The 26,049-nt window shown below is 50.7% G+C and overlaps 1 protein-coding gene across 2 annotated transcripts in view; it reads right to left on the bottom strand.

The window, feature by feature from the left end:
- Positions 1–8,433: 8,433 nt before the first annotated feature.
- SMARCAL1 (SWI/SNF related, matrix associated, actin dependent regulator of chromatin, subfamily a like 1) overlaps positions 8,434–26,049 on the bottom strand; it is an 83,287-nt gene continuing 65,671 nt past the window's right edge. For both annotated transcript variants that reach the window (XM_055123236.1, XM_055123237.1), the window contains exons 15-18: positions 18,258–18,440; positions 17,268–17,368; positions 16,364–16,460; positions 8,434–8,758 (exon numbers count right to left, since the gene is read on the bottom strand). In XM_055123236.1, the coding sequence (XP_054979211.1) occupies positions 8,540–8,758; positions 16,364–16,460; positions 17,268–17,368; positions 18,258–18,440 (600 nt within the window). In that variant the 3' untranslated portion in view covers positions 8,434–8,539. The remainder of the gene's footprint in view (positions 8,759–16,363; positions 16,461–17,267; positions 17,369–18,257; positions 18,441–26,049) is intronic.

The following is a 26,049-nucleotide window of genomic DNA, read 5'->3' as shown; positions in this document are numbered from 1 at the left end:
ATATCCAAGTCTCAGTTCTCACCACTATTCTCCAACAAAAGAAACAGAACTCCTGGGAGAAATAACAGAGGACGGGGCCATAGCATATGTACAATAAGCATGGAGCATATTTAGAGCCATAGAAAATGTCAAAAATAAATAAGAGCTATATTGATGGAGATCTCTCTTACATAAATTTCAAGGAACAGCAGAGCCCCCGGTGGATCAACATTGGGAACATTTGAGTAAAAATATTAACTATTATTGATGTATGACCCCAAGAATATTTATGTATAATGAATATTGATGTATAGCCACATAAATATTGATGTATAACCCCCCAAATAAAATAAATACTCATAAACCTATGATGCTATAAATGTAAAAATCAGCATGTACATGGAGAAGGTCAATTTCTTTCTCAAAATAATTATGTGGGTTCTGTCTCTCAGGAAGGGGAGCATATGCCCTCCTCCTCATATGCCCGTACAGTTGTGGCTTTACAGAGTAACTCTTTACAGACAGAAGGGTCTATAAAAGGGGGAAAGAATAACATTAAGAGTGGAAAACCCTTGGGGCTGGAGTGATAGCACAGCCGGTAGGTCGTTTGCCTTGCACGCGGCCAACCTGGGTTCGATTCCCAGCATCCCATATAGTCCCCTGAGCACCGCCAGGAGTGATTCCTGAGTGCAGAGCCAGGAGTAACCCCTGTGCATCGCTGGTGCGACCCAAAAATTTAAAAAAAGAGTGGAAAACACTGATAAACACAGTCATTATCAGGTCCAGGTTAATCTAAACAGCCATAATTCATATAGCTAGAATGTGCCCCACCCCCAGATGTAATGAAAATGGCACTTTATTTGGATGGTCCCCTTCACCATGTCTAAGCCTAAGACCCCAGTTGAATTGTGAGGGGAGAAAAGAAAAATCAAACTCCAACTGGGCATTCTCCAAAATACCTGGCCAGTACCCAAAGCTGTCAAGGTTATAAAATAAAGTCTGATAAGTTGGATAACTCAGAAGAGTATAAAGAGACATGAAAACTATGGGGCTGGAGCGATAGCACATCGGGTAGGGCGTTTGCCTTGCACGTGGCCGACTTGGGTTCGATTCCCAGCACCCCATATAGTCCCCTGAGCACCACCAGGAGTAACTCCTGAGTGCAAAGCCAGGAGGTAACCCCTGTGCATTGCCGGGTGTGACCCAAAAAGCAAAAAAAAAAAAAAAAAAAAGAGAGAGACATGAAAACTAAATGTAAAGGGGAGCCTGGAGCAAGGTAAAACAATAGGTAAAAATGGACTTTACTTTTATTTATTTGTTTGTTTTGCTTGGGGCCATACCCAGAGGTGTTCGGGGGTTACTTCAGGCTCTGCACTCAGGAAGTACTCCTGGTGGGGCTAGGGGGACCCTATAGGGTGCCAGGAATCCAACCTGCATTGGGCGTATGTAAAGCAAGTGTCTTACCGCTATACTATCGCATTCGCCCATATATTTATAAACCATTTACTTACTCATTGTTGGACCGTACTCGGTGCTCAGGAGCTATTCCTGGATCTGTACTCAGTAGTGACCCCTGCTCAGGGGAGCTTATGTCGTGCTGGGGTTTGAACCAGGGTTGACCCAAGTGGTCACATACAAGGCAAATGGCTCCAGCTCCCCCTGAAAATGGACTGTAGTGGCTGATCACGTATTAGCGTTGGTTCTTCATTGTAGCAAAGGTACCACAGTAATCCAAGATGTTAAATGCCAGAGAAAGTGGGAGAGGGGCGATAGGATCTGACTGGACTGTGGCTTCCATTTTTTTTTTTTAATCTGAAACTTTTCTCAAAAGTCAAATCTACTTTAAACAAACAGCAACAAGGTCACCCCGAGGAGGTCTCTGAGGGTGGGGTCTGCATCTACCTCCATCTCCAGGCGACATGCTCTTCTGGTGGTGGTGGGGGAGGGGGGGGATGTAGTGCCTCACATATGGGATGGGTGCCTGAAGAGTTTTATGCAGCTGGGTTTCCTAGCTATAAAAGATCAATCCCACAGCATGTGAGATCATCCAAATGGGAAACTGAGACTTGAGGATGTCCTGTGACTTGCTCAAGGTCCCAGTCAGCCCTTGTAGGACCTTGTGGGGAATTCCAGACGAGGGCAAAATCTAAGTCCATTCCCTCAGTTACAAAACAAGTTTAGAGATTTTCGTCTGCATCCTTATAAGGTTCTAGGGAGGCTAGAATAGCTTCTAGGACAGTCAGAGAGAACGTTTCTAAATGTTTGTTATTAGTCCTGTTGAAATAATGGAGGTGATGTCTAACTTCAATGCTTTTTCAACCCTATTGCCTTTTATACCATAACGGGAAACGACAGGTCATCAAAATGTTTTAACCTTCCCTTAAAAATGTTTCTGGAGGAGGGGCTGGAGTGATAGTACAGCGGGTACGGCGTTTGCCTTGCATGCGGTTGACCCGGGTTCGATTCCCAGCATCCCATAAGGTCCCCCGAGCACCGCCAGGAGTGATTCCTGAGTGCAGAGCCATGAGTCAGCCCTGAGCATCGCTGGGTGTGACCCAAAAGCCAAAAAAAAAAATGTTTCTGGAGGGTGTGACCCAAAAATTATTTTTAAAAGTAACTTATTTTTATATATTATAAATATATTAAATATATAAATTCACTGTCACTGTATCACTGTCATCCCATTGCTCATCGATTTGCTTGAGCGGGCACCAGTAATGTCTCCATTGTGAGGCTTGTTGTTACTGTTTTTGGCATATTGAATACGTCACAGGTAGCTTGCCAGGTTCTGCCATGGGGGCGAAATACTCTCGGTAGCTTGCCGGGCTTTCCAAAAGGGTCAGAGGAATCGAAACCCGGGTCAGCCGCGTGCAAGGAGAATGCCCTACCCACTGCGCTATCGCTCCAGCCCTATTAAAATATGTACAACATATTTTAAAAATTATATATGAATTATAAATAGAGCGATAGCACAGGGGGCAGGATCTTGCATGCGGCCAACCAGGGTTCGGTTCCTTGGTCCCTCTCGGAGAGCCCGGCAAGCTACCGAGTATCCTGCCCAAACGGCAGAGCCTGGCAAGCTCCCCGTGGCATGTTCAATATGCCAAAAACAGTAGCAACAAGTCTCACAATGGAGAAGTTACTGGTGCCCACCTAAGCAAATTGATAGGCAACCGGATGACATTGATATATATGTATATATATATGTGTATATATGTATGTGTTTGTGTATATATATATGTATATACTTATATACTCCTGGCTTCTTGCCTCCTCTGGATTTCTTTAGCGAGGGCCCAGGGATATTCATCATATTACCAGCAAGTGAGGCCTCCAAGCCAGCAGGTGGCGCTCGAGCTCCCTGGTTCCCACCGCGGGCCCCATCTTCCTCTGCCCTGGGAGAGTAAAGATCAGGAAGTCGTTTCTCCAAAGGGGCGCATTCTCATTTAAGGGGGCGTGATGATTTAGAGACAGACACCTCCCCACCCAAACTGTGCTCTTGCCTCCAGATAAAGAAATAACCCTAGAAATTCAAACGAACGAGTGCAGAGACCGGGGCTCCGTTGGGAGCGTGTTTGTCTGGAAGACGTGGGGGCTCAAATTCACAATCCCTAAACTGCCCCAGCCCTGCTGGGATCCCTGGAGCCTGGACCTGGGAGATTGATTCCCCAGCCACGCCCAAGGGACCCCTACAAGTGCGACCACAAAGGGATGGGAGCGGGTTTGGGGGCGGGGGCGGGGTGCAGCCAGGTGGCTTGTGGCTAGAGCAGCTCACTCAAGTCAATGAATGTTATTTGTGGGGGTGCAAACGAATGGGCAGTGTTTGAAGATCTTCCTACCCGCAGGGGCAGGAGGGAGGCAGCAGCCCTGGTTGGAGGAGACCCCCGGGGTTCTGGAGGCAGGGAGAGCAGAGGGGAGGGTCCTGCGTGCCTCTACGTCTAGTTTGGACGTCAGAGAGCCAATCTTTTAACCCTGCCCACTTAGCCCGCTGCAGGGGGTCAGTCTGAGCCAGAGAAGTGGGGATGCATTAGGAAGAATGCCACCCAGTGACTGAAAATGAGGCACTCCATAACAGGAGGAAATTGTTCAGGCTCTGGGCCATTTTTGTCAAAACAATTCTCTCTAAATGGCAAGCTCGAGGATGTGCAAATAGCTCTCTCTTGTGAAATCAGCGCTAAGTGACTTCAGAGAATGGTGCCTCTCATCAAGTTCTCAATTTGTCTCATCTGTGGGCTAATAACTCTCCATCCCCATTAGAGGCCCGCCAGGCTTATAGATTGTTCGCTGGAAATGCACACCCATAAAAGTCTCAGTAAAAAAGTCTCTGCTAAGTCACCCCTGCTCCTCGGGAGCACTCAAAATTCATTTTTCTGCCTTGAGAAAAATAAATATGTTTCAACTTGCCTCCAGAGAAGAGTTCTTTGAGTTGCTGAATCAACCAGTTAGTTCCCTGGAGGTCGATATGGAACATTTTATTTCTTGAAAGAAATCAGAAGTGCAAGCGCCATCTCTATATCTTATCTTGTCGGGAACAGAAGGGACCCTTCCCTTGTGGAAAGGACCCCGGGTTCCACTCAGGGCGTGATGGGCTCTTGCTTGCCTTTCCCTGAAGAATCTGGTGACCACTGGGCAAGTGTGAGATGTGTTCCAAACAGACAATGGCCCTGGGTCTCCATGGGGCCAGGGGGAAGGAAGGTCTGCAAAGGTCAAATGCAGTCACCTCAGTAGAAGGGGGATGGGGGAAGGGGTGTCTGAAGTGGATCCAGCACATGGATTTCTCTTCCGTCCATCATCCTGCCACACATTGACCTTAAATGAGGCTGGAGAGATAGCACAGAGGGTGTGGCATTTGCCGTGCATGCAGTTGACCCTTATACCATACTGTGTTTTTCCAGCACTCCCAGGAGGAAGACCCAAGCACACCCGGGACCCCCACATTTTAAACTAATCCCACAGATATTTTTATTGTTGTTTTGGGGTGATGCGCAGGGTTACTCCTGGCTCTGCACTCAGCGATCACCCCTGACGGGGCTCAGGGGAGCCCTGAGATGAGATGTCGGGGATTGGGCAGCTGCATGCAAGGCAAGTGCCCCACATACTGTACTACTGCTCCAGCACCTGTGACATTTTAAAGGTTTTAATTTTGTTTTCTACCACTGTGTGTTGTTAATTTTTGTTGGTTTTTTTGGGGGGAGGGCATTCCTGGCAATGCTCCGGGGTTACTCCTGGCTGTGCTCTCAGGAATCACTCCTAGAGGTACAAGGGGACCGTAACCCTGAGCATCACCCCAAAACAGCAGGGTCAGCCATATGCAGGGCAGGCTCCTTACCTTACCCACTGTACTATCTTTCCAGCCCCTAATTAATTTTATTTATTTTGGTTTGGTTTGGGGACCATAGCTGGTGGTGCTCATGGATGACTCTAATTCTGCACTCAGGGGTCACTCCTGGCAGTGCTCAGGGAACTACCGAGGTTGGCCCTGTGCAAAGCAAGTGCTTACTCACTGTATACCTATTTGGCTCTCAGTTATTTATTTATTATTATTATTATTTTTGCTTTTTGTGTCACTCAGTGATGCACAGGGGTTACTCCTGTCTCATGCACTCAGGCGGTGCTCAGGGGACCATATGGGATGCTGAGAATTGAACCTGGGTCAGCCGCATGCAAGGCAAATGCCCTACCCGCTGTGCTATCACACCAGCCACTCGGTTATATTTTTAAAAAATGGATCTTTCAGAGTATCTGCACAGGCACTGCATCCAGCAGGATATGAATTAGATAGCAATTCTTAATCGGGAGGCAACTTGTGGGGGTGGGGTGTGGAACGGGGAGGGAACGCCTGGAGTTGCTGAGATATACTCCCAGTACAGTGCTCGGGGATGCTACAGGACCAGGGATGCAATCAGGGGCTCCCCCAGGCAACCATGTGCTCCAGCCCTTTGAGCCTATCGGAGATAGAGTCCTTCTCCTGAGCATACGCAGGGACTCTTTAAAAGGATAAGGTCTTTCACTTGCAGTGAAGCGCCTTCCTCATGAAGAGCCTTTGCACTGCCTATAAAAACCCCTTCTGTCCATTACTTGTGTCCATGTGTGTGCATGGGGAACCAAACTGTCCCTGGATTTCCGCCCCCTGAGCTCTGTCACCCCTGGGAGGGAGCGTTCAGAGCCCGAGGGGCAGGAAGGGGAGGCAGACGGCTTTCATTAAGATTGTGTATTTCTGGATGAATTTACACATCTTTCCCATCAAGCTCTCAGGGTGGAAAGGACGGTGCAGAAAACGGACAGACTTTTCGCTAGAGTCACACAGCAAAACCCTCGCCTTGGCTGCCTCTTGCTCCAGGTACAGAAAACAACTCCAGGTGGATGGTGGATTTCAGCATTCACAGGAAAACAACACGGGTTCTAGAAAGCTGGCGTATTTATAACCTTGGGGACGTGCGGATAGGGGTGTATATTCCATCCTATTTTGTTAAACTGTAAATTTGCTTTAGAAGCTTGTTTGTGAATTATGCTTTGGGTCCCCCAAAGGGGTGATAAAAAGAGGAAACGTGTGCAGTGTTCAATAAAGAGCCTGGAATAGGTCGTGAGGGGCAGGGCGGGGGTGTGGGGATGTGGGCAGGGGTGTTGCAAACCCAGTAAGTGTTGGCCATCACAACACCCGGATGACAGTGACACAGTCTTGTCTCCATGCAGGGGTGTGCTTAGAATCCATTTCCTTCATTGAGACCACACAGGAAAAGCCGAAAGTGATGGTGATGAAACAGGTGTGAGAGATGGCCACCTTGAGGCTTCCCTTAAGCCATTAAATTTTTTTTTAATTTTATTTTTGGGTCACACCCGGTGATGCACAGGGGTTACTCCTGGCGTTGGACTTAGGAATTACTCCTGGTGGTGCTCAGGGGACCATATGGGATGCTGGGGATAGAGCCCAGGTCGGTTGCGTGCAAGGCAAACACCCTACCCGCTGTATATAGCTCCAACCCCTAAAAAAAATTAAAAAAAACCTTGAATGCACTGTAAGAAGTGAGAAGGTGGGCTGGAGTGGTAGCACAGCAGGTTGGGCTTGTACCCTGCCGACCTGGGTTCAATTCCCAGCATCCCCTATGGTCCCCCGAGCACCACCAGGAGTAATTCTTGAGTGAGAGCCAGGTGTAACCCTTGTGTATCACCGGGTGTGACTCAAAAAGCGAAAAAAAAAAAGTGAGGTGGTCAGGATCCAAGAGATATGTTTGTCTTGCACCCATATGGTTCCCTGAGCCCACCAAAAGCCAGAAGTGATCCCTGAGCACAGAACCAGGAGTAAGCCCTGAGCACTGCCACGTGTGCCCCAGTCTGCCCCCCTCCCCCCAAAAAAACCCTAAAGAAACAAAAAGCCGGAAGAAGGTGGGGAACTGAGGCTATCATTCTAGCTCCTTTGCACAGTACAGGTCATTTTATAAGCACTCAGATGATCTCTAGGCAAGAATGTATCAGCCTGGCGCCCCCCACGCCAACACACACACAGAGGTGGGATTCGGGGCAGAGTGAGGGCGGCCAAGACGGGAAGAGACAAGATTCAAGCACGAGAGAGCCCAGGCAAGTGGGACCCTTGGCGGGCATGCCCAACCGTACAGATAACAAGATTAAAGAAAAAAGTCGAGGGGCCAGAGCGATAGCACGGGGGTAGGGCGTTTGCCTTGCACGCGGCCGACCTGGGTTCGGTCCCCGGCATCCCATATGGTCCCCCAAGCACCGCCAGGATTAATTCCTGAGTGCAAAGCCAGGAGTAACCCCTGAGCATCACTGGGTGTGACCCAAAAAGCAAAAAAAAAAAAAAAAAAAAATCGATTAAGGGGCTGGCGAGCTGCTCTTGCATGTGGGCGGCACCTCCACGCAATCCCCAGGCCAGCTTTGAGCACGGTTGGGCGCGGCTCAAAATAAACCAAACAGAACAAAGAGCAGGTGTGTGGGTGGGGCTGGAGCGGCAGTACTGCAGGCCGGGTGCTGGCCTTGCCCGCGGCTGAGCCAGGTTCCATCCTCGGCACCCCATATGGTCCCCCCAGCCCGGCTGGCGTGACCGCTGAGCACAGGAGCCAGGAGTCAGCCCTGAGCACTGCTGGGTGTGGCTCCTCCCCCAAAAGAGGCGGGGGGAGGGTTGGAAACAACAGTGCAGAGGTTGAGGCGCTTGCCTGTGTGTGACCGAATGTGGTCCCCTGGCCACCTGGTGGGAATGCAGTTGAATCCTCTGTGTGTGTGTGTGTGTGTGTGTGTGCGCGCGCGCGTGTGTGTGTGTGCTGGGGAGGTGATACATTGTATCACCAGGTGATACATTCTTGCCCAGAGGTAATCCGAATGCTAATGAGATGACCTGCAGAGTGCAGAGCGAGCATCCCTGAAGCCCGGACTCCCCGAGCAGGGCAGACGGGGCGGGCTGCCCACGGCCCTTTCGGAGACGACCACACGAGTCCAAAAACAAACGCCTTCTTTTATTTTAATCAATTTTGTGATCTTAAATGATCATTAAAAATTTTTTTTGTGTATGTGTTTTTTGAGAGGATTTACCCTTCCCACCTCCTACCCCTTACAGGGGAGAGGTAAAACTGTCCCAGTTATCAAAAAACTCAAATCTCCCTTTCTTGGGGGAGGCACTGGGCGAGAGGCTGTCCTCCGGGGTCTCCTCCTGGTGCTGGAAATCACTTCCGGGGTCAAAGGACTCCGCGGCCTGCAGGAGCTCCAGGTCGCTCCCGTCCTCCTCGAAGGACTTCTGGAGGAGGTCGTAGATCTTCTGCTGCTTCGGGTCCTGTATCGGAGAGAAGGAGGCGAAAAGACGAAGGATGAACGTTGGTTCCCAAGCAGACGGCCGCGGTGTCCGGGTGGTAGGCACGTGACGTCAACCAAACGCCCTACACAGCATGTGACGTCACGTGACGTCATGCTTACCAGCACATCGTGTCGCATGCCCCCCCTGGTGGCGGGCGCGGACCCTGCAGTCAACGCCTTAGCCCTGGTGGCAGCCTTACTGCCTTAATTGTCTGATGTGGCTCTCTTCCCAGTGTGGCAAGGAAAGGAATGGGTGTGCTGACAAACAGAATTGTTAGCCAAAGAAGAAAAAACTTTTAAATATATTAAAAAATATATTTAAAAAAACCTCTACGGGATATGAATCATATAGAAAAGCCCAAAGAAATGAAATGCCCTGGGAGCAACAAAGAAGCTGGAAATGGATCCTTTCCTCTACAGGTATTTCAACATGGAAACAGCCCCCGAGGGCTCACTTTTTCAGATCCTTTCTCTACTAAGGAGTTGTTTAGGCGTGCAGTCCTACTCCCAATATCAGTGTGGGGAGTTAGGGCTCGCAGCTAAGTTCAAACGGTTAATAAAACATACTTCTACTTAATATATGGTTAATCAAATGCCCACCCAAAGTATCTATGCACGGAGAGCAACAGAGCAGTGCCGAAATCGTGTGTGTGTGTGTGGGGGGGGGGTGGGAGGTGGGGGTGGATCACTTTACAACCACAACACTCCATGAGATTGACTGGCATCTATTGCTGATCTCCCTGAAATCTCAATTCCTGACCCTGACCATTTTAAAAACATCTGCAGGCACATTTTCAAGAACCCCACAAACATCGCAGTTTCAGAATATCAACTCTATCAAACCATCCCCTGAACCATCTCTCTCTTTTTATTTTGCTTTTTGGGTCACACCTGGCGATGCACAGGGGCTACTCCTGGCTTTGCACTCAGGAATTATTCCTGGCGGTGCTCAGGGGACCCTATGGGATGCTGGGAATCGAACCCGGGCTGGCTTCATGCAAGGCAAATGCCCTACCCGCTGTGCTATCGCTCCAGCCCCCCGAAACATCTCTTAACTCGCTTCTACACCCCCAAACCTGTTCCTCCTTCCCATATACCTAATTTTGATTTTTTAAAAGCAGGGTCACAACTGGCAGTACTCAGGGCTTACTCCTGACTCTGCAGCCAGGGATCACTCCTGGTGGGATCAGGTGACTGCACGGGGTGCCAGGGAGATGGAGTCCTGGTCAGCCACAAGCACGGCAAGCACCCTGCCTGCTGTATTATTTGGCTTGGGCCCTTATGCCCTGAGTTTTTTTTTTTTTTTTCCTTTTTGGGTCACACCCAGCGATGCTCAGGAGTTACTCCTGGCTCATGCACTCAGTAATTACTTCTGGCGGTGCTTGGGGGATCATATGGGATGCCGGGAATCAAACCCGGGTCGGCTGTGTGCAAGGCCAATGCCCTACCCGCTGTGCTATTGCTCTAGCCCCGAATGCCCCGAGTTTTCACAGTCTCCCAATACCCGCCAGTCTCCTGGCTCACCTGGTCAGGGCATCCGTCTGCGGGCGCCGATGCTAAACTAGCCTCCAGCTGCTCTCCACACGGGTTCCCTCCTCCCTGTTTCATTCCCTACACTTGGGCCACATCACTTGGTCCTGCACTTCCAGCCAGCGATCCAGGCCTCTTCCTACTTCAATTGCTGACAGGTCTTCGGAGGGAAGTTTCCCCCAGACCATCCTTTAACCAGATTTTACGGGAAGGGGGTGGGCTGGTAGGGGTGCATGTGCCTACCTTAAATCTCAAGGTTCTTTCCTAGCTCCTCAGACTCTTCTGAGTGGGATTTCCAGTCTCCTCACGATTCCTTACGGGAAGCCCTCCAGGTCGGGGAAGCTGGCTCCCTGGAGACGGCCTGGGTCCGAGTCACAGTACAGCAGGTAGGACACGTGCCTTGCAGGCGGCCGAACCAGGTCTGATCCTGGCCATGGTCCTGGGCACCACACTTGGTCGCCCAAGTCCCACCAGGAGTTGTGGGGCATGGCAACAGGTGCCAGTGCTCGTAAGATCTGTCCCTACACAGCAGATAAGACCTGTCCCTGCATAGGGACCCCGCAGGGAGTGTCTGGGCGCATTTTACACGCACCAGGTATTTGGTGTCGAGTCTCAACCCCCAAGAATTGTCACCTCGCTGCATTCCTAACAGCAGCATCTAGCCTTGATTGGGATTGGGCCGGGGCAAAGCAGAGCTAGAAAGGTGATAGGTCAGTAATGTTAAAGTTTGTGTGTTTGAACCATTGTCTTAAGCCGACACCCCCTATGAAATATGTGTGTATCTGGCAATAAAGTGAGCGGCCATCAGCTGTCTCGCTCCCAGAGTGGTTTCTCTGTGTGCCCGTCATCCTACATCCCGCGTCTGCCTGGATTTGGTGTGCACAACGTGTCTGGACATGTTGGGGAAAAACGTTCCCCAACAAGGAGTGATCCTTGAGCACAGAGCCAGGAGTAAGCCCTGAACACTGCCGGGTATGGGTATGGCCCCCACACAACAAGAACAACAACCCCCCAAACTGATCAGGTAAGATCCGTTCAGCTGACCTGCATGAACACCAGATGGTTCAACTGATCTGCGGCCCACATCCACGTACTTTCAGGACCCCAGCCTTTGTCATGGGAAGTGATGTACAAGATGACTGAGGTTGTAGCCACCTCATCCAAGGGCCTCTGCTGGGATCCCTTTATCCATCTCTCTGAACAACTGCAGGGTAAAGGGAAACGCTGCCCCCAAGGCAGCCTGTTCCAGGAGAAACACACTGTCAAGAGCATGTGACTGGGGAACGGAGATCCACGGGCCACCTCTTGGAACAAAGTAATGGATGGAGCAAGCCCCAGGATCAGATAAACAGGACCTCCCCCCAGTAGCCCCCCGCCTCTGCCAAAGGCAGGCTTCCTGGTGAGACATAACCTCTTTTGCTTTTATCTCCCATACAGAGGCAGCATTTCTTTTTTAGGTTGTTGATAAAATGTTCTGCCCCATTTTAAGAGAAAAATAAACAAAATTAGTCAAAATATTGATAAACCCCATATATATATTCCTTGCAATAGTGCTTAAAGCAAAAATTCTTAACTAATTCAGGGTGATGGAGGGCAAGGTAAGCAAGCATAAATATTTATGTATTATATATAATTCATGGATGCAGAATCTCCTGCCCCCGCACCAGGCTGTCTTCACGGGGGCCCCTTGGAGAGGGAAGGGTTGAGTTTCCCTCCCTGCCCCAAGAAGAGCCCCTGCAGATATAAACCTCCAGAACCCAGCCACAGCCATGCTCAAGGCCACTCTCCATACGCTGTGATGAGCCTAAGCATGAAGGAACTGACAGAGGAACCCAGGTAAGCAGGACGCGTGGCTGAGATCTCCAAGCCTGCTTGGATCAGGACTGGGCCTCCTCAACCCAGACCCCCAGTTTTCCAGTAGCTTGGCAGTCACATCCTCAACACTGCCCCCACCCCCCATGTAATCCCATCTATGGTCAAGATCCAGAGACTACAAAACAAAGCTCCCAGAAGACAGCAATGCAGTTTTTCCTGAAGCACCTGTAAGGGAGATTAGAGGCTGCCCTAAAAGCTTCCATCCCTCTCAGAGAGCCTGGCAAGCTACTGAGGCTTAAAATATTTACCTTATCACTGAATTAGAGTGTCCTTTGAGCATCTTAAAATAAGTGTTGGAGGGCCAGAGAGATAGCACAATGGGTAGAGTACTTGCCTTGCAAGCTGCCAACCTGGGTTCGATCTCTGACATCCAATATGATCCCCCGTGCACTCCCCAGAGTAATTCCTGAGTGCCGAGCCAGGAGTTATACCTGAGCACGCAGAGTATGGCACCAAAACAAACAAACAAGAAGTTTGTTGATGAGACAATACAGCAAGTAAGGCTCTTGCCATGCACAAGGTGGGCCTGGGTTTGATGCCCAGCACCACATACAGTCCTTCTTCCCAGCCCTGCCAGGAGTGCTCCCTGAGCACAGAGCCAAGAGCAAGCCCTGAACACAACTGGGCATGGCCCCCAAATTAAAAAAAAAGTATTACACCACAGAGACTGGCACACATTCAAAAGAACAAAAGCGACCAGTGCTGGCGTGGATGTGGGGAGAAAGGGACGCTCCTTCACTGTTGGTGGGAATGCCAACTGGTCCAGCCTTTCTGGAAAACAATATGGACAGTCCTTCAAAAACTAGAAATTGAGCTTCCATATGACCCTGCAATACCACTTCTGGGAATATATCCCGAGGGTGCAAAAAAGCACAGTAGAAATGACATCTGTACCTATATGTTCATTGCAGCACTGTTCACAATAGCCAAAATATGGAAACAACCCCAGTGCCCTAAAACAGATGACTGGTTAAAGAAAGTTTGGTACATCTACACAATGGAATACTATGCAGCTGTTAGAGAAGATGAAGTCATGAAATTTGCTTGTAAATGGATAGACATGGACAGTATCATGCTAAGTGAAATGAGTCAGACAGAGGGACAGACACAGAAAGACTGCACTCATTTGTGGAGTATAAAATAACATCACGTGAGGCTGGGTTGGAGTGATAGCACAGTGGTAGGGCGTTCGCCTTTCATGTGGCCAACCCGTGTTCGATTCTTCCGCCCCTCTCGGAGAGCCCAGCAAGCTACTGAGAGTATCGTGCCCACACGGCAGAGCCTGGCAAGCTACCCGATGAGCAACGGGATGACAGTGATAGTGACAGTAACACATGAGGCTGACACCCAAGGACTACTGTATCTACTGATACAAGGGCCAGGAGGATTGCCCCACAGCTGGAAACCTGCTTCATGAGCGGAGGGGAGAAGGCAGCTGAAATAGAGAAGGGATCACTAAGAAAATGATGACTGGAGGAACCAGTTGGGATGGGAGATGCGTGCTGAAAGTAGATAATGGACCAAACATGATGGCCTCTCAGTGTCTGTGTTGTAAGCCATAATGCCCAAAAGTAGAGAGAGTATGGGGAATACGGTCTGCCATGGAGGCAGGGGGAGGGTGGGAAAGGGGAGGTATACCAGGAATATCGGTGGTGGGGAATGTGCACTGGTGGAGGGATGGGTGTTTAATCATTGTGTGATTATAACCCAAACATGAAAGCTTGTATCTATCTCACAGTGATTCAATAAAATTTAAAAATAGTGTTAAACTATTGTTTATATTGAAAAGGGTAAGTTACACTGGATATTAAAATAATGTCAAGGCGTCAGAGAGACAGAGAGAGAGTATAGTGAGTGAGATGCTTGTCTTCTGTATGGCTGATCTGCGTTTGATTTCCATCAGACTGTATGGTCTCCCAAGCCCTGCCAGGAGTGATCACTGAGCACAGAGCCAGGAGTCAACCTCGAGCACTGCCAGGTATGGCCCTGAACCAAACCACACAGAATGTCAAAGCTTTGGAGGACGAGCACCGTGGTGTAAAAGCACCTGTCCTCCTGGATGCATACGGTCGGGAGTTCAAACCCCTGTCGGCCCACATGTGCCGAGTGGGATCCGGGCAGCTCTGCTGTGATTGGAACGCCACGGCGACTTCCGGTCGCACTGCAGCCGGGTGCATGCAAGTGGCACAGAGAGGGGTGTGAGTTCTGGCGAGCACTCCAAGTAAACAGACGTGAGCACCGTGGCCAGGAAGGATGACCTGTGGGACCACCAAACCGTGTGTGCCTCAACCTAGAGCATGGTCCCCGGAAGGTCAGTGTGCGAGCACTGCAGCTGAGAGCAAACTTTGGCCAGCTCGACCACCTGTTGTGTGACACCCCTCCATCCCATCCCCCAGGGAGCATCACAGTCAGGGGTGTGTGTGTGTGTGTGTGTGTGTGCACACACACGCACTGTCGTCTCAACCACCACGTTGACAACAACCAAGCATCGGGAATAGACTACACAGCCAAAGGACGGGCTGAGGTGTACATGTGCCGGCACTTTTGTTTGGAAAAGCCCAAGAACTGGTCAACTGTAGGATAACATTGGTTTGTCCTTTTCGCCTTGCCACAGGGAGCTTAGGTTTTACTGGGTTACTCCCATCACAGTGCTCCCCTTCCTCTGTGTTTATTTGTCACTTCTTTGTGCTCTGTTGACATGTAAATATTGTTTTTCTCTTCTCCTTAAGTCCTTTGCATAGTCAGTTCAGAGCAATGTCCTTTTTGTATCAACCCAGGAGGACTGTTAAAAAGATACGTTTTTGCAACTTGGGAGTTAATTGACTCTGAATGATACTCACCTCCTGGGCATCTGTTTTCTTGACTTAAGCCTTAGTTGCCCTTACTTCCTAGCATCCCCAAAAGCAGGGTCCCAACGAGGAACTGGATGGACCCAGGGCAAGCTGTGAGCTATGTGCTACCCTGGCATTGCAATGGGCCTGGCCAAAGCGCCATAATGCTAAACTATATGTTAAGAGCTTGGTCATGAACAAATTCTGTCATGATCCAAAAACTGGTAACTAGATTAGGACCCTGCTAGGGTTAGGAAAGATTAATCTGGCCTGAGCACTGTAGTCTGAGTCTGTGGCGAGATGTTCCCAGGAGAGCCACCCTACAAGCTCAATGTCTCTCTTAATGTGTCCATACAAAATGACTGATATTAAGAAGTAGAATTAAGATGTTAATTAAGTTACTGGACTAAGAAGAAGAGGAATACTCCTAGGTGGTGTTTCCACCCTGTCAATAAACACGGTTGTACGATAAAAATCTTCAGCCCCCGAGTCTGAGTGCCGCCTAGGCGAGCTGGCTGGTCCACTGCTGGGTAACCCCACAGTGAGGGGGCTCGGGATCCCATCTGGCGACTATGAAGGCACCCGCTCGAGGCGCCGGCCCCCCTTTAGAAACTGTATCCGAGGGAGGGGGCTGGAGCGATAGCACAGCGGGTAGGGCATTAGCCTTGCATGCAGCCCAGCTGGGTTCGAATCCCAGCATCCCATATGGTCCCCTGAGTACCTCCAGGGGTAATTCCTGAGTGCAGAGCCAGGAGTAACCCCTGTACATTGCCGGGTGTGACCCAAAAAGAAAAAAAAAGAAAAAAGAAAGAAAGAAAGGAAGGAAGAAGGAAAGAAAGAAAGAAAAAAAGAGAGAGGAAGGAAGGAAGAAAGAAAGAGGGAAAGAAAGAAAGAAAGAAAGAAAGAGGAAGGAAGGAAGAAAGAAAGAGGGAGGGAAAGAAAGAAAGCAAGAAAGAAAGAAAGAGGGAGAGAAAGGGAGGAAGGAAGGCAAGAAGAAAGAAAGAAAGAGAAAGAAAGAAAGAAAAAAGAAAGAGGGAAAGAGAAAGAAAGAAAGAAAGAAAGAAAGAAAGAAAGAAAGAAAGAAAGAAAGAAAGAAAGAAAGAAAGAAAGAAAGAAAGAAAGAGAAAGAAAAAAGAAAAAGAAAAAAAGAAACTGTTTCTGAGGGAGCTCGAGCAATGGCACAACAGCGGGGAGGGCGCTTACCCTGCACGCAGCCAACCTGGATTCAAACCCCGGCATCCCTCCCCTGCAACTCTTGGCATGGCACTGTAGTACAAAGCCCTTGGCAGCCCGCCCTTGTGCCCAGCCTCGGGAGGGAGGGCAGCGAGGAGCCCTGGGGCGGCGCTCACCTTGCAGAGGTAATCGGTGGCTTCGGTCATCTCGGAGAAACTGGCCTCGGAGAGGCCGGCCTCGCCCAGTACCCTGATCTTCTCCTGGATCAGGGGCCTGTCGGGGAGAAGAGCACTGCCGTGAGCGCGGGTGCGCGGAACCGGCCGCTGATGAGAACAGCCTGCCCACACCCCGCCTTCCTGCTCTGGGAGGGGGTCTCTGATGCGCATACAGGGCCTCCCGGTCCTGCTCCGGGGGGCTGTGCCCCGCACCCTCTTTCGCGCGTTGGTCTTGGGCGGAAGTGCCCGCCCCGCAAGGCTGGCGCTGTCTCCACTGCGAGCCGGGCCGGAGCTCCCGGCGGGCAGCAGGTCCAGGCTCCTTCGGGCGGTGCAGCGGGCAGAAAGGCTGCCAATCTGTGTGGCATGAGTCTGGGCACCAGCGTTTTGCCCCCGCTGTTCCGAGCGACCCAGTGAACACGGCGACCAGAACACAGCGGTGGCCGGACCGGTTGCCACGGGAAGAGCCGTGGGAGGGAGGGCGGGAGAGCGGCCGGTGGTGGGAGGCAGGGCAGAGCGTGCCAGGGAGGGGGCGACAGGACTGGGAAGGTGCGCTGGGGGGCGGGGGCGGGGGTTCCCAGCTTTGGGAGCAGACAAGAAGCCCAGGGCTGGCCACCTGACCCCAGCCCTGCAAAGGGCCCGGGGTTCACAGTCTCTGCCGGGCCAGGGACAGAGGGTCTGTGCCAGGGACGGGTCCTGGCTGCTGCGTCCCAGAGCCAACCCCCTACACCGCACCCCTCCAAGGCAGGGAAGGAGGCCAAAGGAGGCCACGAGAAAGCGGGTGGTCCCTTGCTAATGGAGCTTCGAGGTGGGCCCCGCCAGTGTCCGTTTGAGCAGCAGTCCCCGCGCCCGCCCCGGGGGGCCGTACCACAGGTAGTCGTCAGCCGTGCCTCTGGCCACCAGGTAGTGGACGCTCACGGAGCTGGACTGGCCGATGCGGTGCACCCGGTCCTCCGCCTGGATCAGCACCTGCGAGGCCCCAGGGGAGGCTCAGCCCACGCCCCGCGCCCAGGGCATGAGGCACGCGCTTCCGCCCGCCGAGGAGGACCGGTCACTCCTGCGAGGCACCAGGCGCGAGCCTGGCGGGGGAGCGGGGAGACCCAACACGGAGCGCACGCCCACGGGGGTGCCGGCGGGGTCCGCGGGGGCCCGCAGACCCAGATGCGTCCGGAGTGCCGCTGTTCTTGCGGCAAACAGGTCCGTCCACTCACGCCAGCTGGGTGGGGGTGGGGAGGGCTGCAGGGGCCGGGAGGGTCGCAGCCCTCGGAGCATCAGAGAAGGCTGGGGGCGGGGCGGGGCGCAAGGACCAGCTACAGCTGCTGCCCCGCAGTCGGCCTGTTGCAAGGGTCTGGGCTGTGGTCCCGAGCGGCCACCAGTGACCAGGGAGGGCCAGCGATGCCCTTGGACTGTCTGAGGCCCATTTCCTCAGAGAGAGGCATCTTTTTTTTTTTTTTTTTTTGCTTTTTGGGTCTCACCTGGCAATGCACAGGGGTTACTCCTGGGTTTGCACTCAGGAGTTACTCCTGGCGGTGCTCAAGGGACCCTATGGGATGCTGGGAATCCAACCCGGGTCGGCTGCGTGCAAGGCAAACGCCCCACTCGAGAGGCATCCTTTTAATTTTTCTTTTTGGCTCTTTGGGTCACACCCAGGGATGCTCAGGAGTTCCTCCTGGCTTCCCAGAGGCGGGTGGGGATGCCCCTGGCATGGCTGTCTCAGGGCCGCGGCGTGGGCATTGTGAGGGCAGCCCTGGGGAGTGACAGGAAGGAACGGGCACGGGTCGGGGGTTGCTCATGAAAGCCCGTCTCCCCCGCAGGCACCAGGCCCCTGCCAGCCCCCCGGATCCGGCGCACCCCTCACCCCTGGGTTCCAGAAGAGCTCGGCGAACACCACCAGGTCGGCTGCAGAGAAGGTGAGGCCCATGTTGGCTGCCGTGATGGACAGCACAGCCACGGCGTGCCGCTCCGTCAGCTGGAACTGCTGGCACAGGGTCTCGCGGTCTGCAGAGGACGTGGAGCCGTCGATACGGATGTGCGGCACGTGCTGGGGAGAGAGAGAGGCAGAGACAAAGAACAGAGAGAGAGAGACAGAGGCAGAGACAAAGAACAGAGAGAGCAGAGACAGAGAAAGAAGGAGAGAGAAAGAGAGGAAGAGAGAGAAAGAGAGAGAGGGAGAGGAAGAGAGAGAAAGAGTGGGAGAGAGAGAGGAAGAGAGAAGGGGGAGAGAAAGGGAGAGAGAGGGAGGGGGAAGAGTACAAGAGGAAGAGAGGAAGAGAGACATAGAGAGGGAGAGAGAAGAAGAGAAAGAGGAAGAGAGGAAGAGAGACATAGAGAGGGAGAGAGAAGAAGAGAGAGGGACAGAGGGAGAGAGAGGAAGAAAGGGAGAGGGAGAGACAGAGACAGAGAGACAGAGAAGAGAGAAGGATAAAGGGGGAGGGAGAGAATGAGAGAGGGAGAGGGGGGAGAGAGAGAGAGAAAGGAAGAGAGGGAGGGAGGGGGAGAGATAAAGGGAGAGAGAGAGGGAGAGGGAGAGAGAGGGAAAGGGAGAGAGAGAGAGAGAGAGAGAGAGAGAGAGAGAGAGAGAGAGAGAGAGAGCGCTGTGGGTGCTGTCCCACTGGGCTGTCCGCAGGCTGCTGTGGGCACTCTCCTCCTGTCACAGGGACTCTGACTCTAAGTCACTAGGGACACAGCAGTCTAATCAGCACACGGGGCAGCCCTTGCCCCCTGCTCCTTTCACCCACTCCCCCCAGTCCCCCCCACGTCAGTGTATTGTAAAACTTAGATAATACCACAAACAAGGTAATTTTGGTATCACCTCCTGAGCGCCGTTAAGATTTCTCATTCCACCTGGGCTTGTGTGCGTGTGCGCACGCGTGTGTGTGCGTGTGTGTTCTATACCACATCACCACCAGTGTGAATTTTCATGAATCCATATTCCTGTGAGGGCGGGGTGGAGGGGGGCAGGAGACAGGCCCCAGAGCCAGGCTGCACGCCTTGCCCCGAGGAGGCCCTGAGTTCGATGCACGGCACTGTGTGGACTCCTGACAGCTACCAGGTGTAGCCCTGGGGCCCAGCAGTGCTACGTCATTCCGCCCGGGCTCGGACAGTGTCCCAGCCCAGATGGCCTCGTGTCACCGCCCGGGAGGTCCCTGGCGCCCTTCACCTCACCAGGGAGCCCAGCAGGAGACTCCCACTCGCCGCTCCCCCACGCCCGGCTTCAGTGAGCGGACTCCCGAGAGAGCAAGACTACCAAGCCCACGACAGTTGGCCTCGGAAGCTACAGGGTGGCAGCTGTGACATTCTCCTCTGAGTCCTACTTTGTGTTCTCAAATCTTTGCTGACTCTCACCAGCCTCAAGACTGGCCAGTCTTTTTTTTTTTTCTTTTTGGGTCACACCCGGCAATGCTAAGGGGTTCCTCCTGGCTCTGCACTCAGGAGTTACTCCTGGCAGTGCTCGGGGGACCCTATGGGATGCTGGGGACCGAACCAGAGTCAACCACTTGCAAGGCATATGCCTTATTCGCTGTACTATGGCTCCGGCCCCCAAACCGGCCAGTCTTGACCAACCAGGCAGTGTAGGAGAAGTGGGGGGATGCCAAGCCTAAAGCTGGCACCAACTCAGACCACGGTGTTGGCCTCTCAGGGGGGCAGACCCTGGCGTACCCTCCCCCCACTCCTCGCCCCCTGCTCCCGCCTGGCTGTCGCTGTGGCCTATTTTCTGGCTGTCATTCAGTCCAAAGCAGGTCTTCCGTACCCGGGACAAGGTCACTAAGACCATTTGGATCCCTGCAGGGACCATTTTGGGACCGTTTGGCACCGTGCATTGGCACCCTTTCCGCATTCCCTGCCCCTCTTCTCATCGGCCGTTGGTTTCTCCTTGCCCTTGGGTTTCCCTCCAGCTCAGCGTATCCTGTTGTTTGTAAACAGGAGTGCCTGGGGCTGAGGGCAGGAGTCTGCGGCCTGCTGCAGGCACTATTCCTGAGGCCACATAAATATCAAATTTTTTCCCCCTCCTCAGCCAAAAGAAGAAAATTGGAAAAAAAAATTTCCCTCTGCTCATCTCCACCCCCGTGTCTACTAATCTGTCTCGCATTTCTAAATTTTTACATAGCAAGAACGTTTGAGACATGGAATCAAAGAGTGTCACCTTTCAGGATAGGCTTTTTTTTGAAAAAAAAAAAAAAAAGCCACCTGTAGGATAACATAGGGTCTGTCCTTTTAGCCTTGCTGCAGGGAACTTAGGTTTGTCAGGTTACACCCATAACAGTGCTCCCGAGTCACTCTCATTCCTCTGTTTAAATTATCTGTAAACTCTTCTCTGTGCTCTCCTCCCCAACCAGTTAATCAGTTTTTCCCCTAATCAGATTCTGTTAACTTGTAAGGTCAGATCCTTCTAGGACATTGAACTTGTATTGTAAATTCAATACTGCTTTTGTCTCTTTTGCATAGTTTACCTTAAAGCAATGTCCTTTCTGTATGGACACAGGAAGACAGTTAATAAAGCATACAATGTTATGCTCTTGTAACTTGGGAGTTGATTGACTCTGAATAATATTTACTCCTGGGCATCTGCTTTCTCCACTCAGTTGCCTTTAGTTCCTAGCACCCCAAAACCACGGTCTCGACAAGGGATGGAATGGACCCAGGGCAAGCTGTGAGCTACCCTGGCATCGAAATGGGCCACAATACTCAACTATAAGTTGAGGGCATGACCATGGACAAATTCTGTCATGATCTAAAAGTAACGACGAGATTAGGACCCTGATGGGGTTAGGAAGATTAACCTGGTCTGAGGACTGTGGTCTGGAATATATAGTGAGATGTCCTCAGGGAGAACCAAACTTTTAAGTTTACATCTCTTCCTGTGCTCAGACAGAATGACATTGTTAGAAATATTAGAAGTAGATTTACTACAACTATTTAAGTGGATTACTAGCTGAGGAAAGAAGAAAGTGACACACCCTTGTTTGGATCCCACCCTTGAGCAGATTTCCTAGTAATCTGGAGTAATCTCCTTAGAGGAGATTTTGTCCTTGAGGAGTGGTCTTACCTCTCTCCGTTGATTTGTTAATGTTCGACCCACCTTGTGTCACCAACCTATGTGATTGCTATATAAACTAAGACTGTGAGAGAAGCAGAGGGAGAAGACACAGAAGCAGAGCACAAGGCGAAAGAAGTGAGAGTGAGCGGGGCTTGGGAGAGACAGAGGCAGAAGGGCGGAGAGACAGAAGCAGAAGGGGAACGGAGACTGGAATAAACTGCAATTGATACGACCAATCTGGCCCTCGTTCCTTCCTTCCTGCCTATCCCCATCAGCCTCCCCGGGGTGGGGGAAGTGGCGTGAGACTACCGAACACGGGTGGCGGGAGAGAGTGCTGCCCCCTTTTGTGAACACACAGCCAGCCCCTGGAGAGCCATCCAGGGGAGTATCACTGCAGTCCGTCCCTTCTCACTGCCGAGCTCACCCCAGGCACACAGGGACCACAGATGGTGGCTCACCTGCGGAGGGCGTCCTGGGCTGGCTCCAGCTCCGGGCCCCTGCACAGCGCTGCTGCAGACGTGAACGTGAAGAACAGCCACGTACTCAGCCCGTAGAAGTCACGGCTGGACACTCAACTCCCAGGGCTGTGACATGAGCAGTTTTTTTGGGGGAGGGGGGTTGTTTTTTAGCTTTTTGGCCACACCTGGAAGTGTTCAGTTTTCATTCTTGGCTCTGAGCTCAGGGATCACTCCTGGCAGGGCTTGGGGGATCATATGGGGTACCGGGGATCGAACCCACGAACCCAGATCAACGCAAGGCAAGTGCCTTACCCGCTGTAAAGTTACTCTGGCTCTCAAGATGAGTTGTCCTAGTTTAGTGCATTTTCTCTTAAGGGGTATTGACATAGATCTTTAAAATATATATATATATATATATATATATATATATATATATATATATATATATGAATGAATGAGCACAGTAAGAGATATATCAAACTTAAAGTTTGGTTCTTCCTGAGGACATTCACTATATATTCCAGACCACAGTCCTCACGCCAGGTTAGTTTTCCTAACCCCAGCAGGGTCCTCGTCGTTACTTTTGGATCATGATAGCATTTGTCTATGACCATGCTCTCAACTTATAGTTGAGTATTGTGGCACTTTGGCCTGGCCCATTTCAATGCCAGGGTAGCTCACAGCTTGCCCTAGGTCCATTCCGTCCCTCGTCAAGACCCTGCTTTTGGGGTACTAGGAACTAAGGGCAACTGAGTGGAGAAAGCAGATGCCTGGAAGTAAATATTATTGGAGTCAATCAGCTCCCAAGTTACAAAGCATAATATTAACTGTCTTCCTGTGTCCATACAGAAACGGCATTGCTTTACGGTAAACTAAGTTCCCTGCGGCAAGGCTAAAAGGACAAACCCAATGTTACCCCCCCCCCACACACACACACGTATATATATGGAAAATAAAAACATTATTGATCTACTTTTTCAGTCACTATTTTGTTTTGCTTTTTGGGTCACACCGGTGATGCACAGGGGTTACTCCTGGCTTTGCACTCAGGAATTACTCCTGACGGTGCTTGGGGGACCATATGGGATGCTGGGAATTGAACCCGGGTCGGCCGCGTGCAGGGCAAACGCCCTACCCATTGTACCATTGCTCCAGCCCCAGTCACTATTTTCTCATTGTGTTTGGGTCTGTTTTAAAAGTAGCAGCCCAGTATCTACAGCACAAAGATGAGGCCCTGGATCCAATCCCTGGCATCCCCCTACAAACGAAGCTTTATTTCTCGCTTTTCTTCAATTAAGATAGGGAAGTGAATTAATGAGAAACTTTTCTCCCCACCCACCCATCTCCAAGCCACTGTGCACCTACTCTTTGACACTTAGGTTAGCTGGTGTTTCTCTGAATGCATTCTAGAAATGCAGGATTACATAGCCTGACCCTTTTTTTTCTGGTGTTAGCGTATTCTGAAGTTCATTGCATATACCAACTGTTGATTCTTTTTTTAATTTCTGTTTTTTTTGGTTTGGGGGCCACACCTGACACAGGGCTGGCTCAGCAGCTGCTTCCACTGGGGCCTGGGGGCCCATATGGGTGCTGGTGATCAGACTTGCGCCTCCTGTACCAGCTCCAATCAGCTGAGCTAATTCTCTGGTCTTGATCTGACAGATATATTTTAAAAGACAACTTGGGTCAGATAGCATTGAACCCTATATAGGTATTTATATTTTTTCTATCCATGACAAGTTTTTGGTTTTTTTGGTTTTTTTTTTTTTTTGGACCATGCCCGGTGATGCTCAGGCCCAACACTTACTGGTGCTTAGGGGACCATATGGATGACGAGATCAAACTCAGGTTGGCTGAGTACAAGGCAAGTACCCTTCCCACCGTACTATGGGTCCGGTCCTCTATGACAAGTTTTAATTTATAAATTAGGCACAGTAAAGATCAACAACCAGTAACAATTAAGTTATGATAACAATATACTGCTATACAAAGTATGTGAATATGGTCTGTCTCTCAAAATACCCCATTATACTTCTGGACCTTGGCTGATAAGAGATAATCATAATCTCAGGGAACAAAACTGCAGATATGGGAAAAGTACAGCACACACACACACACACAAATTGCAGCTATGGAAAAAGTACAGCACACACACACACACACACACACACAAGAATATAGGGTAGAGTAGGGTTTTGGGGCTATTTCTGGCTTGTGCTTAGAAGTGACCCCTGGTGGTACTTGGGGAACCATGAGCAGAAGCCAGAAATAGCCCCTGAAATCTACCGGGTATGACCCAAACCCTGCTTGTCATCGTTTTGACTCATCTGGAATTTAATACTGTAAACAGTGAAAGTCTCCTTTGACTTTTCCCCTCAATAAGCCAAATTTAATTTGCTGAAGCAATCAAACTTGATTTGTGATCATTTCTTCATCATGTACTTAATTTTATTTACACGGAAGGGCTAACCCCTCCATTGTACCCATCTGGCACCCCGCAGACCTCAGACCCGTGAGGCAGTTCCAGGACACTCATTGTCCCTCGACTCCAAGGTTATCTCAATGATCTGTCCTTTGAACTTGAGGAAATCTTGACAATATTTAAAGTTTCTTTTAAAAATTCAATAGTTTTCTTATTAACACTGATTAATAATTTTTTTAATTAACACTGGAATTTTTATTAACATCGAATCAAAACTACAATTTCACTGGGTAGGGCTGGTATTTTCAGTAACTTCTTTTTTTTTTTTTTGGCCACAGTTGGCAATGCTCAGGGGTTACTTCTTTTTTTTTTTTTTGGATTTTTGGGTCACACCTGGCAATGCACAGGGGTTACTCCTGGCTCATGCACTCAGGTATTAACTCCTGGCGGTGCTCAGGGGACCATATGGGATGCTGGAAATCGAACCTGGGTCGGCCGCATGCAAGGCAAATGCTCTACCTGCTGTGCTATAGCTCCAGCCCCCAGTTAACACTTCTTATAGCTGGGGTGTGTGAGTGTTCATGTGTGTGTGTGTGTGTGTGTGTGTGTGTGTGTGTATGTGTGTGAGATGTCAGGGATCAAACTCTTGGGGGGAAAAAAAAACACCATGGGGGAAAAATATTCTTATGGCCAGGAGTGTGGGGGATGCTGAGTGACTAAAATGCTTGCTTTGCAGGGGCCAAAGAAAAGTACAGTGGGGAGGTGCTGGCCTTGCGCACGGCCAACCTGGGTTAGACCTCCAGGATCCCAGGAATAATCCCTGAGTGCAGAGCCAGGAGTAACTCCTGAGCACCAATCACTAGATGTGCCATCTCCTGCCGCCCCTCCCCCCCTTCCTCAGCAAATAAAGCGCTTGCCTTATTGCCCGGGGTCTATGCATGTTCGCTCCCCAGTGCTGCCTCCACGTGCACCATCACTCATGGCAGCTCCACTGTCGGGCTCCTGGCACTGCAGGTGTACAAGCAAGGGCACAGCCAGGCATACGAGCCTGGCAACTGGAGTGTGCAACCCTGGCAAGCACTGCAGCCGAAGATGTGAGAACCGGGCATCACTGCATCCAGATGCGCAGGTCACAGAACCCGCAGTCACCAAAAAAAAAAAAAACAAAAAAACAAAAAACAAAAACAGGAAAGGGGGGCGGAATTCTTCATGGCCACAATTAGGGAAAGACTGCTTCAATCACAAAAATCTAAAAAAAACATCTAGAAATAAGCCTGAAGTAGAATTACAATCAGCTTCAATACTGAGCTAAAGTAGAAAGACAAAGGCGTAACAGATCAAAGGATTCATTAGGCAGAATTTATAAAGAGCCTTTCCAAATCACTGAGAAGAGGCAGCCCCGAAAAGAAAGGAGGCAGAATATTCACAGAAGAGACAGCTGCCAGGGCGGTCAGGAAGATAGAAGTGAAGGTGAGAGTGAGATGAGATTTCCTTTCACTAGACTGGCAGGAGTTAAAGGTCTGATTAGGCTGAGTGTCTCTCGCAAAGAGAACAAGGGCTGGGGGTGGAAACTTACGTCAGAATCATTCCCTTGGGAAGCAGTCTGACAGTACAAGGCGGGCAGAAGTCAGCTATCCAAATTATCAGGCATGATCATGCCAGCACACACGCAAGCAAACAGATAAGGTACACCTATGTATGTGTCTGTGTGTACACACATACACACATATGC

This window comes from Sorex araneus, chromosome X (assembly GCF_027595985.1).
Source record: "Sorex araneus isolate mSorAra2 chromosome X, mSorAra2.pri, whole genome shotgun sequence".
Classification (NCBI taxonomy): Eukaryota; Metazoa; Chordata; class Mammalia; order Eulipotyphla; family Soricidae; genus Sorex; species Sorex araneus.
This window is presented reverse-complemented; position numbering and strand designations above follow the sequence as displayed.